This window comes from Strix uralensis, chromosome 3 (assembly GCF_047716275.1).
Source record: "Strix uralensis isolate ZFMK-TIS-50842 chromosome 3, bStrUra1, whole genome shotgun sequence".
Taxonomy (NCBI): Eukaryota; Metazoa; Chordata; class Aves; order Strigiformes; family Strigidae; genus Strix; species Strix uralensis.
Window position 1 is genome coordinate 52481595 of NC_133974.1, and position 21761 is coordinate 52503355.

General features: G+C 38.5%; 1 protein-coding gene across 1 annotated transcript in view; it reads left to right on the plus strand.

Annotated features, from left to right (window-relative positions):
• The window catches only part of CDC40 (cell division cycle 40), a 41684-nt gene extending 23867 nt beyond the window's left edge, over positions 1–17817 (plus strand). Inside the window, exons 5-15 of the mRNA XM_074862269.1 lie at positions 720–859; positions 1489–1585; positions 3277–3416; positions 4963–5037; positions 5696–5741; positions 7122–7223; positions 8527–8642; positions 8727–8860; positions 13429–13505; positions 15703–15847; positions 16764–17817. Coding sequence (XP_074718370.1) covers positions 720–859; positions 1489–1585; positions 3277–3416; positions 4963–5037; positions 5696–5741; positions 7122–7223; positions 8527–8642; positions 8727–8860; positions 13429–13505; positions 15703–15847; positions 16764–16941 — 1250 coding nt within the window. The 3' untranslated portion in view covers positions 16942–17817. The remainder of the gene's footprint in view (positions 1–719; positions 860–1488; positions 1586–3276; positions 3417–4962; positions 5038–5695; positions 5742–7121; positions 7224–8526; positions 8643–8726; positions 8861–13428; positions 13506–15702; positions 15848–16763) is intronic.
• Positions 17818–21761: the final 3944 nt, after the last annotated feature.

A 21761-nucleotide genomic window follows, 5' to 3' on the forward strand; every position in this document is an offset into this window, starting at 1 on the left:
AATAGGTCAAGGGGTAATGGTTTTAAGCTAATACGCAGTAGATTCAAACTAGATATAAGGAAGAAATTTTTCACTGTGAGGGTGGTGAAACACTGGAACGGGTTGCCCAGAGAGGTTGTAGATGCCCCATACCTGGAAACATTCAAGGTCAGGTTGGACAGGGCTCTGAGCAACCTGATCTAGTTGAAGACGTCTGCTCATTGCAAGAAGGTTGGACTAGATGATCTTTAAAGGTCCCTTCCAACCCAAACCATTCTGTGTTTGTATACATTTTTACTAAACTAAAATATACAGTTGTGTGGGGTTTTGGAAGACTTGTCTTATTTTGGAGGGGTTTTTTTGAAACTGAGAGGGGTGAGGGGGATCGGAAGCCAATTCTTAGGGCTCTACTTTTAAACATTGCCCTATTTAAAATTTGAAAATTGATGTATTCATACAGTCTGCAGACTTATTGTTAAAAATGCATGGTTAAATACTCTTAACAAATCATGACATACAGTTTAAGTGGTTCCTCTGTTACTGTACATAGTTAGCAATGTTCATAGTTAGAAAAGTTAGCAATGCTTTGACCAGTTTTGCTCAAATCGTTTTTTCCGTTTTGCTGTGTGTATTGGAAGGAGTGGTGGTGGTGTCTTTTTTTCTTTCAAACTGACTGTGGCATGACCTATGATGTTGTATTCTGTGTCAGCAGCTAGGCGGTGTATTGTTTCCTTCTTCAGGTTTAACAGTGTTTGAAACAGGACAAAGAAAAATTGAAAAAAGGAAAAAATTCAAGGAAAATGATGCATCTAATATTGATGGTTTTCTGGGACCGTGGGCAAAGTATGTGGATGAAAAAGAAGTAGCCAAACCATCAGAAGTAAGTACTACTTTAACACAATAGATACAAATTGTTAGTACATCGTAGTGGTTTTAACAGAGATCCAGCTGCACTAGTAGCTTGTCCAAGCACAAGATCCATGCTGTGCTTTAGGGTGATAGAAACATTTCAGGTGATATGTCCGAATACAGTGTTCCAAATATTCTGCATTCATTTATTTGCAAGACTGTTGGGAAAAAAAATTCATTGTATCTCTGTGTCGTGTGTAGAGTCTGATTAAAAGTTATTTATATTTTACAGATGGAAGCAGCTTGAAAAGAACTGAAAGTAAAACTTACCTTAAAGAAAAAAACAGCCAAGCAAAAAACCCAACAATAACACACATGTATCCCCAGCCCTCCAACCAGCAAACATCCTTATTCTTCAGTCAGTGATGCTTAGCTGTAGTCTATGATTCAAAAGATAATATTTAATTCTTTTCTGTGTATACAGCTTTTCAAACTATTCTGGTTTTGATAAAGGTATTCTCTTTATCGATGCATAGAACTATTTCTAATCTCATTTAGCAAATAAATGTGTCCTTAATAGTAAGTAAACAGTAGTACAGTTCTGGATTTTATGTGATTCTGAACCCTGAATTTTTAAAAGATCATGTTTTGTTTTTCCAGGAAGAACAGAAAGAGTTGGATGAAATAACAGCTAAGAGGCAGAAGAGAGGAAAACTAGAAGATGATAAACCTGGCGAGGAGAAGACTATATTACATGGTAATGGCATCTTCCTGCCTGTTCTCATTTTCTTGCTCACTGTGTTTTCTTGCCTGCTGTGTTAATTAGTAAGGATGGCAGACAGCCTCAGCAGTTTTGCTGAGGCACCTTGATGTTTCTGTATTGGAGATAATAGCGCTCACAGGCATAAGCATAAAGGACAGGGAAGGAGATAATCTTGGACTAATTCCACTTCTTACTGTGAAGAGCAGTGTGGAAATGTCATCTTTCAGGGTACAGGTTTTATTTATTTATTTTTAATGTTACCAGACGCACATATCCCTTTCCTGTTTTACAGAGCAAACATTTTAAAGTTATGAGTTTGGCTTAGTTTCAGCTTCAGAATTATTGCAGTTTTATGGGTCAGTACTTTCATCAGCAGGTAGTGCTTTGACTTATGGCTTACATACAATTTAGAAAATCACTTTATATTTCTTCAATTCCTAATGTAAATCTTCCTGCTGTCATACTATGAATAATTGTGTATCAAATAATTACCCTATGGAAGCCTATAGCATGTGGTACCTTCAAAGAAAATGGTTTGGTAAGTAAGTAAAATTAAATTATTTTTGGAAACTGTTACTTCAACTCTCTGAATGCAAAGCAGTCCTGCCTTAGGTTGCTTGGCACAGATAGATAAACAGACTCTCTCTTTGTTTACCACTTTCTACATCCAGGTTCACACGCACAAGGTGGTGCATCCTTTCTTACATGCGTTACAGAAAAAGTGGCTATGAGATATGCGTTGCTGACATTAGTACTTCATTCTCTTTATATGTAGTAGATCGTGACAATGTTTATTGAATAGCGATGAGCATTACAAATCTGAAGTTTTAGCCATTGGGCCTCCTATAGAATAATTATTTTGTATCTTAACTTTTCGTGGTCTCTACCTGAAGTTACACAGTGAAAGACCTTACAAGATAAACTTTAATCTTCGCAAACACAAGCATTCCAGAAATACAACATTTTGTACACATGTGTAAACATTGATAAACATTCATACTGTGCAGGAAGTCACTTGTACAACCAAAGCTTCTGTAATGATATCCCAGAAACTGAGGAATTAATTTAATTGGTACACAGCTTAATGTCATGGCTATCCAACGCAAGTCTACTCTGAAATACCCATTTCCGAGCACAATGCATCCCTGCGTGTCTGGCCAGTCACTTCTTAAATCTCGTTAAAGAGCAGCTGTTGGCTACTGCTGACCAGTATTGGTTCACACCAGCCAAATGGATCTTTTTTACTCTGATTTGCAATTCTGTTGATGTGACTGACACAGCACAGAGCTGTCTGGAATGTGAATTGCAAGCAAATGCCAGGGTTAGTGTTGCACATTATAATCTGTGTAGAGTTGGTATAAGCAAACCCTGGTTGACTGGAGAAACTCTCGCTATTTGATGATGAATAAGATGTGTAGGGTGGAGATTGTCTTAATGTTGAGATTATCAGATTCCAAGCAGACTTTGCTGAAATGACTTAATTTTGAGTTAGCTGTAGTCAAATAAGGTTCCACATCTGTATCCTATGAAGTGGGTTTTCCTTTTTTTTTTCCTCCCCCCACTTCACAGCAGAGCAGCTGTTTTAGAAAAACCTTAATTGTGTGTGGCTGTTGAGCCTTTCAAAGATTATAACCTCTTAAAATACATGCTCTTGGATTCTCAGAATTCTGTGTTTACCTTTTCAGTTAAGGAAATGTATGACTATCAGGGGAGATCTTATCTTCATGTCCCTCAAGATGTTGGAGTTAATCTTCGTTCTACAGTGCCACCTGAGAAGTGCTATCTTCCAAAGAAACAAATCCATGTGTGGTCTGGACATACAAAGGTAGGAAGGCATGTTTGTGAGCCTGCATCATAAAAACCCACTTCACTTTGTGTCTGAAGCTAATAACCTCTATAAAACTGAAGTATCAGTAGAAGGAAGGAGTATTTTTGTCTTTACTGTGTTATGCATGTAATTGGTTGCATTACATGCTCGTACAAGGTGTCTGCCTGCTCAGATGCAGTTGTTTACCTGCATATACTTTTTCATTAATATAGTGACTTCCGGACATCCCTTAACAGGACAAATATTATTCAGTGACTTCTGTGGGATTTGGAGTTATTTCCTAAACTACCATGTGAATAAGAGTAAGGCTAATTCTAGAGATCTCTGAAAATGCATTTCTTTTTTAACAGTACAAGTACTTAATGGCTATTTCCTATCAAAGTTAAATAGGTTTTGTGATTATGATGCATCACCATTACAGGTTTCCCAAACACAGCTATTACCTTTGATGGGTGTGCTTTAAGAGTTTTCTTTGATGATGCTAAACATCTACAGTTTCTCCTTGTGCCAGAGCCCATAACTATATACATATTTTTGGTATTTAAAAAGTGTTTCACTGATCAGGTTTGTAAAGCTTATACTCAATTTGCTGCTTCTTGTCTCTAATTTTCAGTATTGCTTGAGAGAGTATGCTGTGCTGCAATGGACAGCACCTTAATGATATCTGAAAGATGAAGAAAGGAGGATACAGGGAACACTTTTAGTTTTTACCCTTTTTTAGTTGTTTAATGATTGCTGCATCAAAGAGCTTGTAGCTGCAGCTATCAGTGTTTTCAAGGGTAACATCTTCTCCCCAAAGCTCTAGTCACTCCTCTGCCTGTTATTCTATTAGAACAGACCAAGGCATAAAATGGCTTTTTCCTTCAAATGAGATGAATAATGATACTGATGAGAGAAGCAAAAGAAAGATGGGCTGACAGATCTAGAAAAGCTGGGGGATACAAGTAGACAATAATAGGTAGGATAAAGCACCCAACTCCAACCAGCGATGGGAGCAACTGGATGGAATACAAATAGAGTAAATGACATGAAATGGAAAGAAGGGTCATCAAACCATGAGTACTTGGTGATTCTTTGGACTTCTTCTGGAAGGAGTACCTGAAATACAGATAGATGCGAAGATGCTGTGCCCAAGGAATCTGAGTTCAGTGGGTAGAAGCCACTGGTAGTATATATCAGAAATGGAGCTGGCCAGACATACTTTTTGTGGAAAAGTTCTTCACCTGCCCCACCTGAACATGCTTGTTATACAGAAACAGTCACCCAAACCCACAGTTTGTATTTCTTTGCTGTGTTTACCACGGTAATGGGGTGAGTGTTGAAGGAGGGTATATATACAGCTGTTGAAGTGAATCAATTAATGATTGTTCAAAACACATCACTGTTTCTAAAATGGAATGTGGATAGGTTATTTGTTTTGAAGATACAGTATCTGTATATTTTATGAAGATAAGCTTTAGCTTTTTCATTGGAAAAGAGGGCAAGTGAACTGAGGAAATATCTAGCAGCTCCACTTACTGTTTAATTATGTCCTTATTTACAGGGTGTCAGTGCAGTTAGATTGTTTCCTCTCTCTGGGCATATACTGTTGTCTTGCTCAATGGATTGCAAAATTAAGGTGAGTAATTTTTCAGTTTTCATGTGTATATTTTATGCCATCACTGAATACAGACAATGTATTTTAGCCTACCTAAACATTTGGTATTTAGCGTATTTAAACATTCTACCAAATAACTTTTGTCTGTGTTACTTTTATTTTTCTCACTTGATTTTTAAATTACAAATTTGTTGGAACAAAGATAGAAACAATACACAAGACTGTGGGTGTTAGAACAGTGTTAATCATTTATTAATAGCATTTAGAAGATCAAAAGTTCCTCAGGTTATTGCCTTTGTTATTATAATAATTTTCTGTGAAACCTAGTTTTACAACTAGCAGTAGGTTTCTGCTGAAGTGTTTTACTGAAGCATTTGTGGTCTTGAACTAATCTCATTTTAGTCCAACATATATCATTTTAGAAAGCTGATGATATTTTTATTTTTTTTTACTAGAAAAACCTTCAGACTTTAAAGTTGGAATATGATATGGGGGTTTTAGTTATCTTAAGGGGGTTTTGCTAATAAGAAGGTGACAGAGCATTCTTGTGAATTTCTGGGTAATATGTTTGTAATTAATTTCTTAAAAGATGTTGCCATATATGTTTGCACTTAATTTCTGCATCATTGTTGTTTAACAATTGACATCTTTTCTCCCCATCCTCTTTTTTTTCCTCAAGCTATGGGAAGTATATGGTGATCGAAGATGTCTACGAACATTTATTGGTAATAGTTGGGGTTTTTTTTAAACTGATACATATTTAAAGCAACTTCATGGAAGGGTATGGTTTAGGTTAGCTTATTAATTTATTGTAGAGAGGACCTGTAGGCATCCAAGGCAAATGGTATTCAGTGTGATCTCGGCACTAAGAATTGAAAAATGTGCAAGTTTTTAGTGAACCTTTGTCATTATTCCAAGCAACTTAATGTTGATGTATAACACCTTACAACCCTTGAAACAAAATGTTAGTATACTGCAGTCATCGTTGCTTTATGCAAGACTCCTTTCCAAAGGCAAAATTGTGGAATTAAATTGCCCACTATTCATGTTGAGAACAGCAGCCCTCTGTATTTATGCAGTGAGAGCATCTCGTGATCGGATGATCCCACCTTAAATAGGTGGTCTCTTCTGTGCTGAGTTTCTAGTGCAAAAGCATGGGAATTTTTTTTTTAGGTTCAGGTGCCATCTTTGTTCATGTATCATGCTTTTTAAAGCAGATAGCTGAAAGAGAAATACAAACTTCTTAGCAGCCTTGAATGCAGAACAAAAGCAGCTGACTCTCCTTTTGAAATGTGAACGTTTCTAGAACACTGAGTGAATATATGTTGAGTAGCAACAAAGAAGTCTTTTTTCACCTAATATTTCTGATGACAGCAGTGTCGCAAAGATGATGGCTCAAAAAAGGTTCTCTCTCAATAGACTGCTCTTTCTGAACAGTTTGACTGTTTTTCTCAAAAGGTTCTTATTATCAACCAGTTTCACCTGCTGTTCTGTGATATTTAAGTTACTGTGCCAATATTTTAACTAAAGAGATCCACAAGTCTGATGCAGTGGTCAGATGAAAGTATTGGGGTTGAGGGGTAGCAAGGTTAACACCAGATGAAAGCATTTTTTATTTTCTGATCTAATATTTCTCATATTTTGTACCTGTTTTCTAATTATAAATGTTTCTCCTTTAAATGTATCTCTTGTAGTTTGTCTCTCCTCTTTTTCATTAGATGTTGATATTTATTTAAAATAGAGTTTAAAACACTTCTCATGCAGCTCTTAACTGTGACTAGAACAATCTTTGAAGCCAGCAGTACTTAAAAGTTCTTCTTGTGTATCAATTTATAAATGATGCACAGTGGTTGGTTCTGTGCCATGCTATTGTTTATAGTGCTTTAGATGTGTGTGGATTTGGGGGTTTTATTCTCGTCATGCTTTAGGAGTTACTTTTTCACTTGAATCATTCTTTATTAGTGCTCATGGAGAACTTCAGTAAGCAATTTCCTTGTTCTCTTTGCATTGTTAAAGACTGGAGCATTTAACTTGAATAATGTTTTTTTTAAAAAATTAAGCATGAATGGATAAAAGTTTATCATCACATTTTTTCTATCTTGTAGGACATAGTAAAGCTGTTCGAGACATCTGTTTTAATAATGCTGGCACTCGGTTTCTTAGTGCTGCATATGACCGCTATCTTAAACTCTGGGACACCGAAACAGGTAGGCTTGTATTTGTAGATGCTGTTATTTGGCACTATGTTTAATTAATAGTAAATATCAAGATATATTATCAGTCAGTCAGGTTGTTTCCAATTGTCCTTAATATCATAGTTCAGTGTTTAGGCTTTCATTACAGGATGAAGTCTTTTTTTCCTAAATATTTTGTTATCTGTAATGGTGCAACTGACACTACCTATATACCTATATTTCATATACCTTTTTATTTGAGGGGTTTGATAGTTACTTGTAATGCTAGAACAATTTTCAGCAAAAAGACAAAATTTTACCAAATCAGTTAATTGCATGTTTACATTTACAGGCATAAAGTTAAGTAATGAAATCACAATTTAGACTTAAATATGCTTAATTTAGAAGAATTATTTCACTTGATCTTTCCATTAACCTGAACTTGAAGAGCACTCCAAATAAGAAAAGGTGACAGAAATTGAGCTGCTGGCAGAGGGAGTTGGAGGGCAGGTCTGATGCTCTCACAGAACTGCCTGGGAGATGCTCTGTAACATTCTGCTCCAAATAGTTTCTTAAGATAAAAGGATACAGGGTAGATTTTGTCAATATTCTTTTAAACTTAAGTCTGTTCCTAAGACAGGAAGTTTCCATATTTGAAAAAGATGCTACGTTTCTTGGTTAGCTAGTCATGGGGGTGACAGCCAGAAAGGTCTAAGCCAAATTCTCCAGTCTTGAGTCTGAACTCAGTTATTTAGACACTTGAATAATTTACGGAGCTTTTGGATTAAAACAGGCTCCTGTAAATTACAGATAACATGTAATCAGCCATGCTGAGCTGATTACTCAGCTGAGTAATGTGAGGCTATGAGAGGAGGTCAGTAGTTTATTTTGCCATTGGATTACTGTTATCCTTTCCTAGGTTTAGGATTGAGGAGTTCTTGCCTGAGTTTAAGTCTCTTGTTGAGAAGACCTCTGATCCTAAGGAGGTGATGCTTTGCAAAGACAGTGGTCAGCTTGTGATGTCCTGACCAGCCCTGATGTCCTTGATATATCCTGATGACATCCTGAGCAGTTATTGTTTGGAAAGCTGTAGTAAGGCTAGGAACAGTTTGTATGTGTATGTGTTTATACAGGTGCGTGCCTACAAACATGTGAAAGGTCTAATCAAAGAGCAGGGTAAATTCTACCCTGTAATCCTCTCAAGGGATTTAAAACAAGTATTTTCTGCTGTTAGTAAAGCAAAAGTAAAATGAATGGTTTTTATCAATATTAGCAAAGAACTGTCAGTCCATAGAACTTCCAACCTGATGCACCATGAATGGCTTTTCTCTTGCAGGGCAATGTATTTCAAGATTTACAAACAGAAAGGTTCCTTATTGTGTCAAGTTCAACCCTGACGAAGATAAACAAAATCTCTTTGTTGCAGGAATGTCAGATAAGAAGATTGTGCAGGTATGTCTACTTAATATCTCTTCCTCTAAAAATTCTGATATTTAGTAAAAAACCAAGGTTTTATTCTGACTTCTTTATTTGTAGTGGGATATTCGAAGTGGTGAGATTGTGCAGGAATACGATAGGCATTTGGGAGCTGTCAACACCATTGTGTTTGTGGATGAAAATAGAAGATTTGTGAGTACATCTGATGACAAGAGCTTAAGAGTCTGGGAATGGTAAGTTTAAAATTTTGAATTTTAACATATTATGAGCAAACTGAGAAGAAAGTTTATTTTTAAAAGTATACATAGCACATAGGACACTGGAGTGTACTGAGTTCTACCTAGCTGAGGAAGAACTAGCTTTTAAACCCTATTCTGGCTTAATGCTTGAGACACTTCATAGATTTCCTCTTCCCCCACAGAAGGCATAAGACAGCCCTGTCAGCCTGAACACACCGCACTCTATTAGGGATCTCTGTTCTTTCTCCTTTCCCCAGTGGTGTATTAGCCCTTAAATTAACTTTTTTAAGAAATGTAGGCTCTGTTACATTAGTGTGTGTTGGTTTTGAATGCTTCAGCCCATGTATGAAATAACTAATTTAGTGTAGCTTAATTTCTGGTTTTCTGGTAGTCTGGGTTTTTTGGCAGTCATTGATACCCCACAGTGTGGGTACAATAGACAACAGAAAAGTGAAAGTCTATCCAAGAAAAATTCGTAAGAAACATCATTTTAAATGGCATCCAGTTTTTAACATATCTGGGGAGAAAACAAATCTCTTCTATCTGAAGTGCTTTTCACGAGGTTCTAGGTACTAAGATTTTCAGCTTAGGACTGTTAAGATTTCTCTAGAATTTCAAATTTCTTTTTGAAATAGTCGCTTCCATATCTTTAGGTATCCATTTCCTTTTGCTGTTCACACATGCAAAGCTGTTGCACAATACAGACACTAGTTCGACAGTTCTGTGACTAATCAGTTCCTTCCTAGCTTTTTTTTTTTTAAAAAAAAAAAACCTAGACAAGAGACTCCAATCTGTGGTATTTGAATGTTACCCAAGCAGCCAGCAAAACCCTCAGCATGTCTGTGATCAGCTGCTATCATTGCCAGTAGCATTGGTGGTAATGACCAAAGTCTGGGAAGCCAGGCTTAGGCTAGACATGCAGTGCTGTCATCATATGTCACTCCAAGAGAGCCTCTGTTCAGTACTTCATAATTAGACCCATGCATTTACTGAACCCCATAAAGAAAAATCTTTACAATATCATATCTGCTAAGGAATGGCTCCTCTCTGGCGGGTGGGAGGATGATCTCACTTGCATAAATCTGTTATTTCCTTGAGACTGGATTGCCCTTGTTTTGTGAGCTTTGTGTTGATGGCTGAAATAAATAGTGAAGTGGGTGGGTTTAGTCACTCTGTAGGGAAGAGCAGGAAAGGCAGAAAGGTTCTGGCATGGGAACATCACAACCTGATTGTTCAGTAGCAGAAGTTTTTTTCCTCTTGAAGAAAATAATACGTATTGAGCTTGCTGTAACGCTGAAGAAAGAGCAACCTTGTTCAGATCATAAGGAACTCAACTGTAGGCAACATTCTATAATACAGTTGTTGCAGATTTTTTTGGTTTTATAAAAAGCAAATGTAATGCTGTCTTCCTAGGCATGATTTGAATACCCTTCTCCACAACCTGCCATCATATATTTTAATTGGTCTGTAGGCATATTTCTATAACTTTGAGTTCCAAATTTTTACAATGCATTAAAACTAAGTTAATATATTCACTACAGAAGCTTTCAGAGCTTGAAAACTTCCGTGACAAATTATTGCATGCTGCACCTCAAATCCTTTTTTCCCGAGTTCATAAGAAAAATTATTTGCACATTAGGGCGATTTGGTTACTGCACCTTCTGGCATGTTTCTTCATATGTTCTTCATAACAGTATTTCTTCAGTATTCTACAGAATCAAAGAGGAATTAATTCTGGCCTGAGTATGGCCTTAAAAGCCAGTAATTAAAGCTGGTCTAATTGCTTAGTTTCAATTGTCTAGAGGAATTTTGTAGTATGTTTTGTAAACACTTTGTCTTGGCCAGAGATGGTAATGGGGTGCCATGTCAGACTTCATCACAGTGAAGAACTTCTCCCCTGAGAATCTAAATCTCCTTTCCCCAAGAGTTCATCCCATGTGCATAGACTTCACTGTGCTGTACACTGAATTGCAGTTGGTTGGTTGTTGAAAGTTCAGACTGCAGGTATAGCACAGACCCTTGCAGATTAAATGGTTTCTTTAGGAATCTTAATGGAAAATTTGTCTGCTTTCACATTTCATGTGATTGTATCGTTACAGCAGGGATATTAAAGTTGACATGGGTATCATATTCTGTGTTCTTTCTTCTAGAAATGCAAAATGTTATTTTGTCTTTACTTCATATGCGTCTGATCTTATTTAAGTAAACAGTGAAATGATTTGGGCAATTGACCTTGGAAGCTTTTATTTCCTTTTACCTTCAAGTCAGCTAGCAAAGCAAGAACTGTACAGTGGTAGCTTAGCTGTTATCCTGACAGACTTAGAAGGCTTGTCATCTCTGTAAAGCTATACCCCTCAGCAGGCCTTTTCTCTCCATTGTTCCTGGTAAAGATACTGTAGTCTCCTGAGAGAGCTCTTCATGATGGGTAGATCCCAAAATTGGATTGGGTTGGGTCTGGGGTTTGTTTGGGTTTTTTCCTTCCTTCCTTCTTTAAAAGGATTTTTCTCTCCTGCTTGGGGAAGAAATTGTATTAGAACCCCAGAGTATCACACTTCTAAATCTTGGCTAGCAGATACTATTGATATTTAAAACTTTTCAGCCTTCAAAGTGCTATGAAGTGGAGAAAGGACTTGAAGATCTTTAAATTTAAAAATTTGAACAAACTATATCACATGAGTTTTGAGGTCAGGCAACCATGACAGCAACTTTTGTTGTAATTTTTTTGAAGTTTTTTGGTAAGCGAGCAGGCTGATATTACTTATTTATCAAGTTGACTGGAAGCAAATGTGAAACATAAATGTATCTCGTTATTCTGCCTAATAGTTTAATGCAGTGTGTCCTGCAGCTGTCGTAAGTGTGTCTGGTAGGTTTCAACATAAAGCAGAGCTGTCTTGAATAAATTCCAGTAGATGAGCCTGTCTTCATTTGTAACGGGAGAGAAGGCAGGACATCCTGTGCTGCATTTAAATTTCTCTCTGCCATACAATTCAGCATTGGAGATGCATCTTCTGTAATGAGATTTTTTTTTTTTTTTAATGGGGCTTCCAGTGGGATGGCTTTTACCTGGCATTGAGGACTCAGATGACCAGTGGGCTGAGAGGGAGTGTTAGATGGTGAGAGCTGATCAGGATCTGGCCTTACTATAGCAATGACCTTGTCTGCTGTTGCAGGTGGGGTTTGAAGCTGTTTGGGTATTGATGCAAAAGGGTAGGATGGGGCACAGGGGGCTGCACTTCCTGTGCTGTCATGTTGGTCAGCCTCAGAGATTATGTGGACTTTTTGTTACTCTTTTGCAGATTTACTGTCCAACAGTAGCCTTAGGTCTGCTTGTTTGGAAGCCAGTTATCCCTGCTCATGCTTTTATCCACAGAGTGTATTAAGGGGATTGCCCTTCTTATTCTGAGGGGTAAATGATTTTAACATTTAACTTGCAGGAGCATTTGTTGCTTCCTGACAACAGAGAAGCTTCTCACCCTGCTGCCCATGTGCATGTTGCTTAACGCAAGATGACAGGAAATAACTTACTCCACAATTAAATAGAATTGTAATTACCTTGCTAATGTTGACTGTACTGCCATCCAGCAAGGCTCAGTCAGCCAGTACAAGGCAGCCACCCACTCTCTCTGCTCTGATAGTGTCCCAGCAGCCCTTCTACTGTTTGAATTAGAAAATGAAGTCATAACCATCCCCTTTGTATTAATTAATGTTGCTACAGAGCATTTTGCATGTGATTTCTGCTGAATGCATTAATCAAATCTATTTTCTGCTGGAGATTTCTTTTGCTTAATGAGAAAGACATGTGCATGCCTTCCCTTTTTACCGGTCTTCTAGTGTAGGGTATGAGGAATACTGTGAATGTGCATGGACTGTTAGTAATTCAATTTATATAGTCAAAATCAAATGACAGTTCTGCAGAGTAAGGATTAGACTGTACTTGTTTTTTCCCTAGGCCTTTGTAAGGGACAGTGTACGTTCTTAGCATACACTGGCACAGTCCTGTATGCAATCGAGACTGGGGAGTTCACAGTTCACTTCAGCTGTGGACATTTGAAATTGGTTGACATCCATTTGAGGAGATCAGGAGGAAAAGGACATTGTTAGAGAGATGAGAGAAAGAGACTCCTGGTTTTTAAAAAGGAAAAAAAAAAAAAAAAAGAAAAGAAAATAGAAAATTCTAGTTAAAACTCAGTAAGATACATGCATATATCAGTCTATTCTTGCTACCTATATAAGAATTTTGTAAAAGCTGCAGTTAAACTGGAGGCAATAGAGTATCTTTGTGTTACAGTTTTACTTTTAACAATTGGAACTATGATTCTGCTTTAGACTCTGGGTCATTTCATTGGGGTAAATTCACTCTATCAGAGGTTATCCTGTAGATGGCTCTGCAGCTGGAGATCTCTAGGTGGGCATGCATAATATTTTTGAGCTTTTGCACATTCTTCCTTTGGACACCACCATACGCTCTCCATGGTTCAGTGGCTGAGTAAACCAGCTGACTGGAGGCAGCCCTTTGGAATATCTCCATGTCTTCATAAAACACATACTTCTTCCTTTTGCAGGGACATTCCTGTAGACTTCAAGTACATAGCTGAGCCAAGTATGCATTCGATGCCAGCCGTGACTTTGTCTCCAAATGGTAGGTTAACGCTCTTTACTGCCTTCTTAGGCCTAGTTTACATAGGCATGTCTTACTGATTATATCTCTGTAACGTTGCCGTGTTACATCCCCCTATCACCTCATACTATCCCCACCCCCCGAAATCACTGTGTGCACTTATTCCAAGATTGGACTGGATCTTGGTTTGATTTAGAAGTCTTAAGAAGAACAAGTATATCAAAATGAGGGGTTATATCAGGATAACTCTATCAGTTTAAATTTAGACCTTCATCCAGACAGGTCAAAATGACTCCTTCTTTTCATAGAGCTAAAATGTGCTCTTTGCTGTATTTAAAATACTAAGGGAAACAATGTTTGGAACTGACGATAGCTGCAAAGTGCTAAGCAAGTTCAGCAGTACTTCTGGTGCCACTGTTAAAGCAGAAACTGATGTCGTACACGATTCTGTTAATGCTGTTCCTTTGTGTTCTGAATATAGCCCAAATAACTCTGGCATAAGAGAAATCCCAAATTATCTCAGTGTTTCTGTATGTTAATGTTTCACTGGTGTTTATGTTCTTCAGTTAGAATCAAACTGAAGGAGGATAAAGGTTTAGTACCTTGAGTAATCAGTGAAAATCCTTCTAACAGGACAAAAATCTCTGTTATCTGTTTTGGCCAAAATTAAATAGCTTTAATGTCAACATTATTGAAGTGCTGACACATTTACAGTTAACAGTCCCATTATGTTAAGTAGTTGCTGATCAACTTGTTGCACAACTAATGTTTTCAGCCAGCTATCAGCATCAAATTGTATTTGTTTTGCAGTGTAAACATTTTATTCTTAACAATAGAAGTGGGTTTCTAACATAAAAAGGAAGATTCTGGAGAAAGAGATAGCTACATTTAAAAATGGTAGCTTCCCAAGCTGGCCTTTTTCAACCCCTGTTTCTGAAATTGCACAACTTGCTGTATTCTGATCCAGTTTTTCAGTTTGTCTCATTCTTCCACGTCGAAATACTGGATTTCTCATTCTTTTTCCAGTTCTGGCTGGCCACCATTTGAGTGTTTGATTTCTGAGATGAGACAGTAAATGATGGTAGGAATGAAGTAGTCATCTTTTCAGCTCAAGACATCACCTGTCCCATTAACTAACATTATCTTGACCTGCAGTAGTCCAGTATCACAAAAACCAAGTTCTTTTGGAGTAATTATGCTACAGATTGTGCCAGACACATCATGCATAATTTTGGAGCTAAATGAGTCCTTTAAAGAAAAGTAAATAGAAAATTTTACAAGTATGGAATTTTTCTGCTTAGGGGCACTGATTTATGAATCCCATCCATTAAATTTTTCCTCCTAAGCAATGCAGGAAACCAACCTTTTAAAAAGTAGAAGAGGAGAATAACATGCTTGGGGTACACACTTGATTTGCTTTTTTGGGAGGCTTAAGAAAATCCTCATATTCCAAGCTAGTAGCTGGAAGTGTGATCAGATTTACAGTCAAGTCAGCACATTTTATGTTATCACTGTTTGCACAAAACACTGTAAAGGCAGTGACGATATGCAGCGTTCAGGACAGAAGTCTCTATTCAATGGTGTTCTGTAGCACATCATCTTCATTGGATTCTCAGGCAGGAGTTAATGCACTGCCAAGATGCAGAATGAGATAGAGTTAAGATTAGAAAAGCCTGGGGTTTCTTCCTTGACTACAGTATCTTTATTAAATTGCATTCCATTAGGGCAGGAAAAACATAAGGATTTTCAGACTCCTGAGTCTACCTTAGACCTGTTTTTCCCGTAAAGAAAATAAGAGGTGACCATCTTACAGTACCCACAAAACAGGTATCCAATAGATTGCAGCTAGATGGGTTTTTTCCCCTCATCTGAATTACTTGATTATGTGCACCAGCAAGCTTACTCAGTAGCTTAAAAACTTACCAGTAAGTCAGTGGGGTTGATGCAGCACATTGTTGTAACAGCCAGAACTTTTCTAGAGTCCTGAATGCATTTTGTAGGAATAGGCGTCCCCAATCCTGTCAAACATAGGGTCTTGCCTCTTGGCAGTTGTACCAGGCAGAAGCAATATCAGCTGCTACCTAGAACCCTAGTACAGAATGAAAATCTGGAGTAAGATAGTGCAAGAAAGGTTATAAAAATCTCTTAAAACATTCCAGTTAAGTCTGTTCCTTCAGATGTGACACTCTGATACCACCTTTGTTTATTGCATTTATAGGGAAATGGTTGGCTTGCCAGTCGATGGATAACCAAATTCTGATTTTTGGAGCTCAGAATAGATTCAGATTAAACAAAAAGAAAATTTTCAAAGGTCACATGGTAGCTGGCTACGCTTGTCAAGTGGATTTTTCACCTGACATGAGGTAAGTTTTTGTGGGAATGAGCTTCATCTTAAAACTTGCTGGCACAGACACTCAATTTCTTTTTGAATACTCTGCAACATTCATTGATGCACAGCCACCCTGCTAACTCAGTATCAGAGTTCTCTAGCCAAGCAGCAGAACGGAAAGTTTATCCTTGTCATTTGATAGGACTAAGTTATACTCAGTGGTTGCTGTGAGCAACATTAAGAAAACAGTCCATGTAGTCCAGATTCCCCATTCTGCAAAGATGATTTACACTCCTGTTAAACCATGCAGAGCCTCCCCTTGGTCTGCCTAGCCCTGGTGCTGCACAGGAGGCTGCCTCTTCTGACTCGCATCTGGCTCTCTTTGCACATGGTCTGCAGCACAGGGTTTATTCCCGCAGTACGCGCTTGTCTAGAATACCTGGGATTCAGACTTGCCCAGTTTTCCCAGTTTGCAGGTCTGACGTGGGTATCCTCATTTATTGTTCAGAGAACCATCTTTCTCATCCCGTTTGCTTAGTAATACACCCATACATTTACCACTGTATGTACATAAGATATTTATTGCTATAAAAACTGGAGAATAGCCTCAGCAAAACTGGAGGAAAAAGTGGAAAGCAGTCTCTATAAATTTTAGAGAAACTTCTGGCACTTTCTCTTTTGCTGATGTATTCCCTTTAGTTCCAGTAACACAGTGTATGGTATAATCGCATTGCTTAGCACATTTACCTCGCAGTTGATGAATCACCTTCTGCAGGACTTGTACGCTTTAGAGCACAGCATGAATGCTAATTCTTTGGTAGGTGTGTTTGCAGACTGTCAGACAGGAAGCTCACTGGGTGAAGCTCTTTTCCGCTGCTCGGTGTAAAGGTATTATAATACAAGCAGTCTTCACACATGATACAGCTTTTATTTTAATCCTCTTTATACAGCTACGTGATATCTGGAGATGCAGATGGAAAACTTAACATCTGGGACTGGAAGACAACAAAACTCTACAGCAGATTAAAAGCACATGATAAAGTCTGTATCGGTGCAGTGTGGCATCCGCATGAAACATCTAAAGTCATTACATGTGGCTGGGATGGTCTTATTAAGCTATGGGACTAAAGAGGATGCTACGAAGATCTAAAGACATAAGTCCTGCTTACATCTGAGAGTAGAGTGAATTCTGCTGTAAGGATGGGTACACGTTTGTAATACTGCAGTTCTCAGCTGGCTGTATATATGCACTAAAAAATGGGAAGTCTTCAGAAGACACAACTGAAAGGATATAGTTCTAAATATGACCTCTGGGTATGAGAAGCTGAGGTCATCTGAAGCATGCAGAATCAAGTGTTAGTTTGTCATGTCACTGTTTGTGCAAAACACTCTTGTAAAATAAAGTAATTTTAAGAAAAACTATTTTTGTGGTTCTGGCTGTCAGAGTTAAAGGAGAAACCAGCGATTGTGTGACTCTCTTCCTAAGAAGAAATCTTTGATATTTACTGCAATAGAGCTGAAAAAGATGCATTTATTTACCTGGTTTGGGGTGGTATTTTGTTGTCCTCAAAATACTTCTACCTTTACAGAACAGAAACCCACTTGCTAAGATCTGTTAATTCACAGGAGGAGTGAAGAACTAATCGGAAGCTGGCAGTTGTCAGATAAACTGTATCAACTGAAGACTGTATTCATAAACTTTTGGCTTCTGTGTGTATTTAACAATAGCATCATGCTGATCACTGAGTTTCATCTTTGCAAGTAGTCCTCAGTTTCAAGATTTTTCTTGTAATGGTTGTGTATTGTGTTGGTTTTTTCTCTTCCCATATGCTGTTACTTTCCAATAAGCACAACATACTAAAAGAAAAAAAGTGATTGTCTCTTGTTCGGATTGGAATACATTGTATTATAAGCCCCATAAAGATTTTGACAACTTAATGTATATACATGTCACACTTTTTCTCTTAAAGAACTTATTTTTAATAAATCTTTTTATAAAAAGTCTGTTTGTCTTCATTCAGTTCTTCTGTCTAGCAGTGTCCATGTACAATATTTCTTACCATTTGGTATTTTAACTTGCAGTTGTACCAGCATTCGGATAAACTCATTCTCTCACGCTGCTCATACAAAACTAATGCTGATGTATTCCCTTTAGTAAAAAAATCCTTTCTTCCTCTATGCTCTCTTTTTGAGCACATAATGGAAACAAAAACGTTTAACGAATTTATCCCATTGATTAGTCTTTAATTACAGTTTTGAATTACGCTATAGGGTTTGCTTATAAATCCAGTCACGGCTCATCAATTATAAACAATAGCAAAGGCATAATTGCCTTAATTGACAGCAGGATAGTACATAAGGCACTTCTGTAGATGAGATGCAAAGAATCTCAAATTGTGTAGATGGAAGGAAATGGGTTGGTTGTTTTGTGGGGTTTTTGTTGGTTTTGGTCTTGTTAATAAAAAAACCACTTCTGCTCTTTCAAAGAGTACTTGCTAAAGTTAGGCCCTTGTGAGGGAACATGGAGCATGCGTATGTTTAGACCAACTCTAAAGCTGAGCTTGAGCATCTTTCCACTGCCCATTCATGCCATTATGTAACTGCACCAACTTCACGTTTCTGTTTACTTTCCCATCTCAGTAGCCTTGTGTACCTGAAAAACCCCACACACTGTTTTCACCAGCAGTGTACTGGTGGTAACTGGGTATTGCCCAGCCACACACCCATGCAAGTACTGAGATAAGAAATGGTAGAGCCTGGAGAGAGAGGAAAGAGCTGGTCTGCTGTGTCCTGGAGGACTCTCCTCTGCAGGGAAAGGAGAGGCTGTTCCTGTGTCTTAGCTCTTCAGGGTGTGGGTGGGAGTGAGCCACTGCCCTGTCACCAAGGGTGAATTTCTGACGTGGTTCTTTTCACGGGGAAGACTTGACTCCTGAGCTGGGAGTTGAGCTCTGGTGTGCACTGTGGCCCGGGTGCTGCTTCAGGGGAAGGTGGGCTGAAATAATTCAGAACAGTTTTCTTCCTTAAAATACATTTCCTAAATGGATACGTGGCAGTGTGCCCTGACCATTAGCAGCTTATAAGTACAGGGAAGTGGGGAGAAGAAGAGGAATAGAGCAGATAGAAAAACTTCTCACAGGAATGTTTATTAGCTTCCTTGTCAGAAACATCTTTCCCAAATGCTTAAAAGCCTTTAAATCATAATACACAAACTATTTCGCTCTGTAGTTGGTACCGTGTTTTCTCGTGTCACCTATCAGGCAGAAATATACATGTACACAAACACACACACAAGTGTGTATAGTAAGTATAAAAATAAGTTTATAAACTTTAATGGTAATATACTGAGTGTTGCCTTTGGGGAACAAAAATAAGAAAGGTTGACTCAAATTCTGCTGGAGTTGATGAACTGGGATTAAATGTTTGCAACAAGTCCAGAATCAAAATTCCTCTAGAAACTTTCAGATAAAATCCTTTGTCCCTCGCACAGTTGGTCACCATGTTAATCTTTTGTGGAATTTCTCACATCTGCATTGAAGCCCGGAGGGGGAATTTTTATGAGGCTAATTCTCTCTTGTCAGCTTCAGAGTTGCAAACTCCAAAGCTCACATTGTCAGCTAGTTTGCTGTGCACAAAGATAGACGGCATGTGTCTGTGGTGCGAGTCTAGACTTGTCTTTTCAGCAGCCACCTGGGAAAAGATTTCTTGCTGGGCTAATTAACTCAAATCATGTCCTTCTCTTATCTTCCCAATTTCATGTTTCACCAGAAATTGGTCTGTTACAAATGTTGGTCAGAACAAGTCTAGACTGAGACCCCTAGGCTGAACTTGGCGTGTGAACAGACAGAACCAGGGAAAAGGCAGCTTTGGGAGAAAAGGGAAGAGTGTGTTTAGAGTTCCCCCAATTTATTCTCCCCTAACATTCGGCAGAGAATGCAACAAAGTGATTCGAGCCAAAAGGCGCTTCTTGGGAGGCCTGGAGGGAAGCGTGTCACACTGCCGGGAAGGAATATACGCAAGCTGGAATGCAGGGCTGCTGTCACAGCATCATAATTTTGTTCCCCTTGATCATGCATCTGTAACTTTCAGAAATGATGTGCCAATTTGCTGCCACTTTTATTAATGCCAATTACTTTTACAGCGGAAGTTTTACAGATAAGTGAACTATCTCCAGCACCATTCTTGGAGTTCTGCCTGGGAAACTTGATGGTTCCTTTGGCCTTGTGCCATCTTTTTCTTGGAATTTTTTCATATGCGAGAGGGGGAAATATCCCACATACCCTCATGCAACTTGCTGGTAAGAAGGCTGTCTTTCTTGAAGCAGATGGTCTTGGCATCTGTCTTGCTCAGAGTTTATAATTGTCGCCAGTAAGATGGAGCTGCTCAGTCTTTGCCCTCATTACAAGGAACAAATATCTAAATTACTGTACATCCAGAGAAGTCCAAGATTGTCTTGTAAAAATCCAATTTTTTGCAATGGGCAGATGTTCAATATACAGTTTAACACTGTGGTCTTTAAAGGCTGATTTAAACAGTGAGCCTTGCAGCTCTGACAGCCCAGTAACACAATGTACTTTCCTTCTTTCTACCAGCTGGTCATTACAAAATCCTGCTCCTGTTTGCTAGGAGGACTCCGTATGACAAGCAGCCTGCACGAGGGGGAACACGCGGAGAGCGGAGGAGGGAGGGGAGTTTTACTTGGAAGACTTTAAACAGTTGAACCTATACACCAGAAAAATTAGTTGCCAGGGAGGTTGTTCCTCTGGAGACTACTTAAAGACTTGCTACTGTAGGTTGACTTCACTAGCATACACTCAAAATTTAAGTCTCATATCTTGCAGCAAAATACATCTTTTCTGTCAGGCTTGCTGATTAAAAAAAAAACAAAAAACAAAAAAACAAAAAAACAAAAAACAGATACACCACGGCTGTCTTGCAGCACTCAGAGAAAACTGCTTGTGGCAGGGTTATGTTTACAGCACCTCCTTGCAGAGTTTAAAGCTTTTAGAAACAAGTTGTAGTGACTTTCAACAGGGCATGGACCTTTGAAGTTTGACCGCAGAGCTGTTTGTTATCTTGTTGTATGATAGAACATTTAGAATGTGTTAAATGCTAAAGCACTGAGCCTTTCTGACTCTCCTTTTAACCTGCTGAGCCTCATGCCACTGGGAGACTGCTGAAGTGAAACATTATTGCAGATGCATTAGGCTTCTCATTCAGAATAAGACATTGTCATTAGGCCTTGGGTTTTTCTGGTTAGTCTGAAAGATGTCAAGACTAAGCCTGCTTCTCCTCTGATTTGGGAAAGCAAGGGAACAACACAAATCCTCTAGGGAGCCATTTCAGTGATAGGAACTTTATGAGCCTCAAGACCACTGACAGCTACCCGGACGAGGTTCTGGGGGCTTCAAATCTTTCCAGTTCTCCCAGCATAATTGCCCCAGTTGGTGTTCTGCTCTAACCCCCCAGTTAAACTCTTCAATTGTGGAATAAATGGGGTTTTTTGGTGGAGTTTAAACTCTTGCAAAGCAACATTTAAAAAAAAAAAAAATACAAAAATGCCTTGTCCTAGAAGAGCTGTAACATCTTAACTTCCTACCTTACATTGCACCAGGCTAATCTCCCCACAAAGCTGTGACTTTGCTTGACCAGGCTAGTTTTTTATATTTTGCTTCCACAGCCTTATACAATCTTGCTCCTTCATCTCCTCAGTATATACTCTGTAAAACGTAATCCCTTCCAATATTTCTTGCCCAGGAGACGAAGAGGGAAGTTGGACTCCAAATGAAGTCATTTGTCAGGCCAGGTATCTACAGGAAAAAAGTAAAGCCCATTCCCAAGGGTTTTCAAAACCATGTTGTTTTGACTGAACAGCTTCTCTGCAGCAGGCTCCTCTCTTTCTCTGCCTGGGTGCCGACCCTTTGGAGTACCTTGGGCCAGGGGGGCAAGTT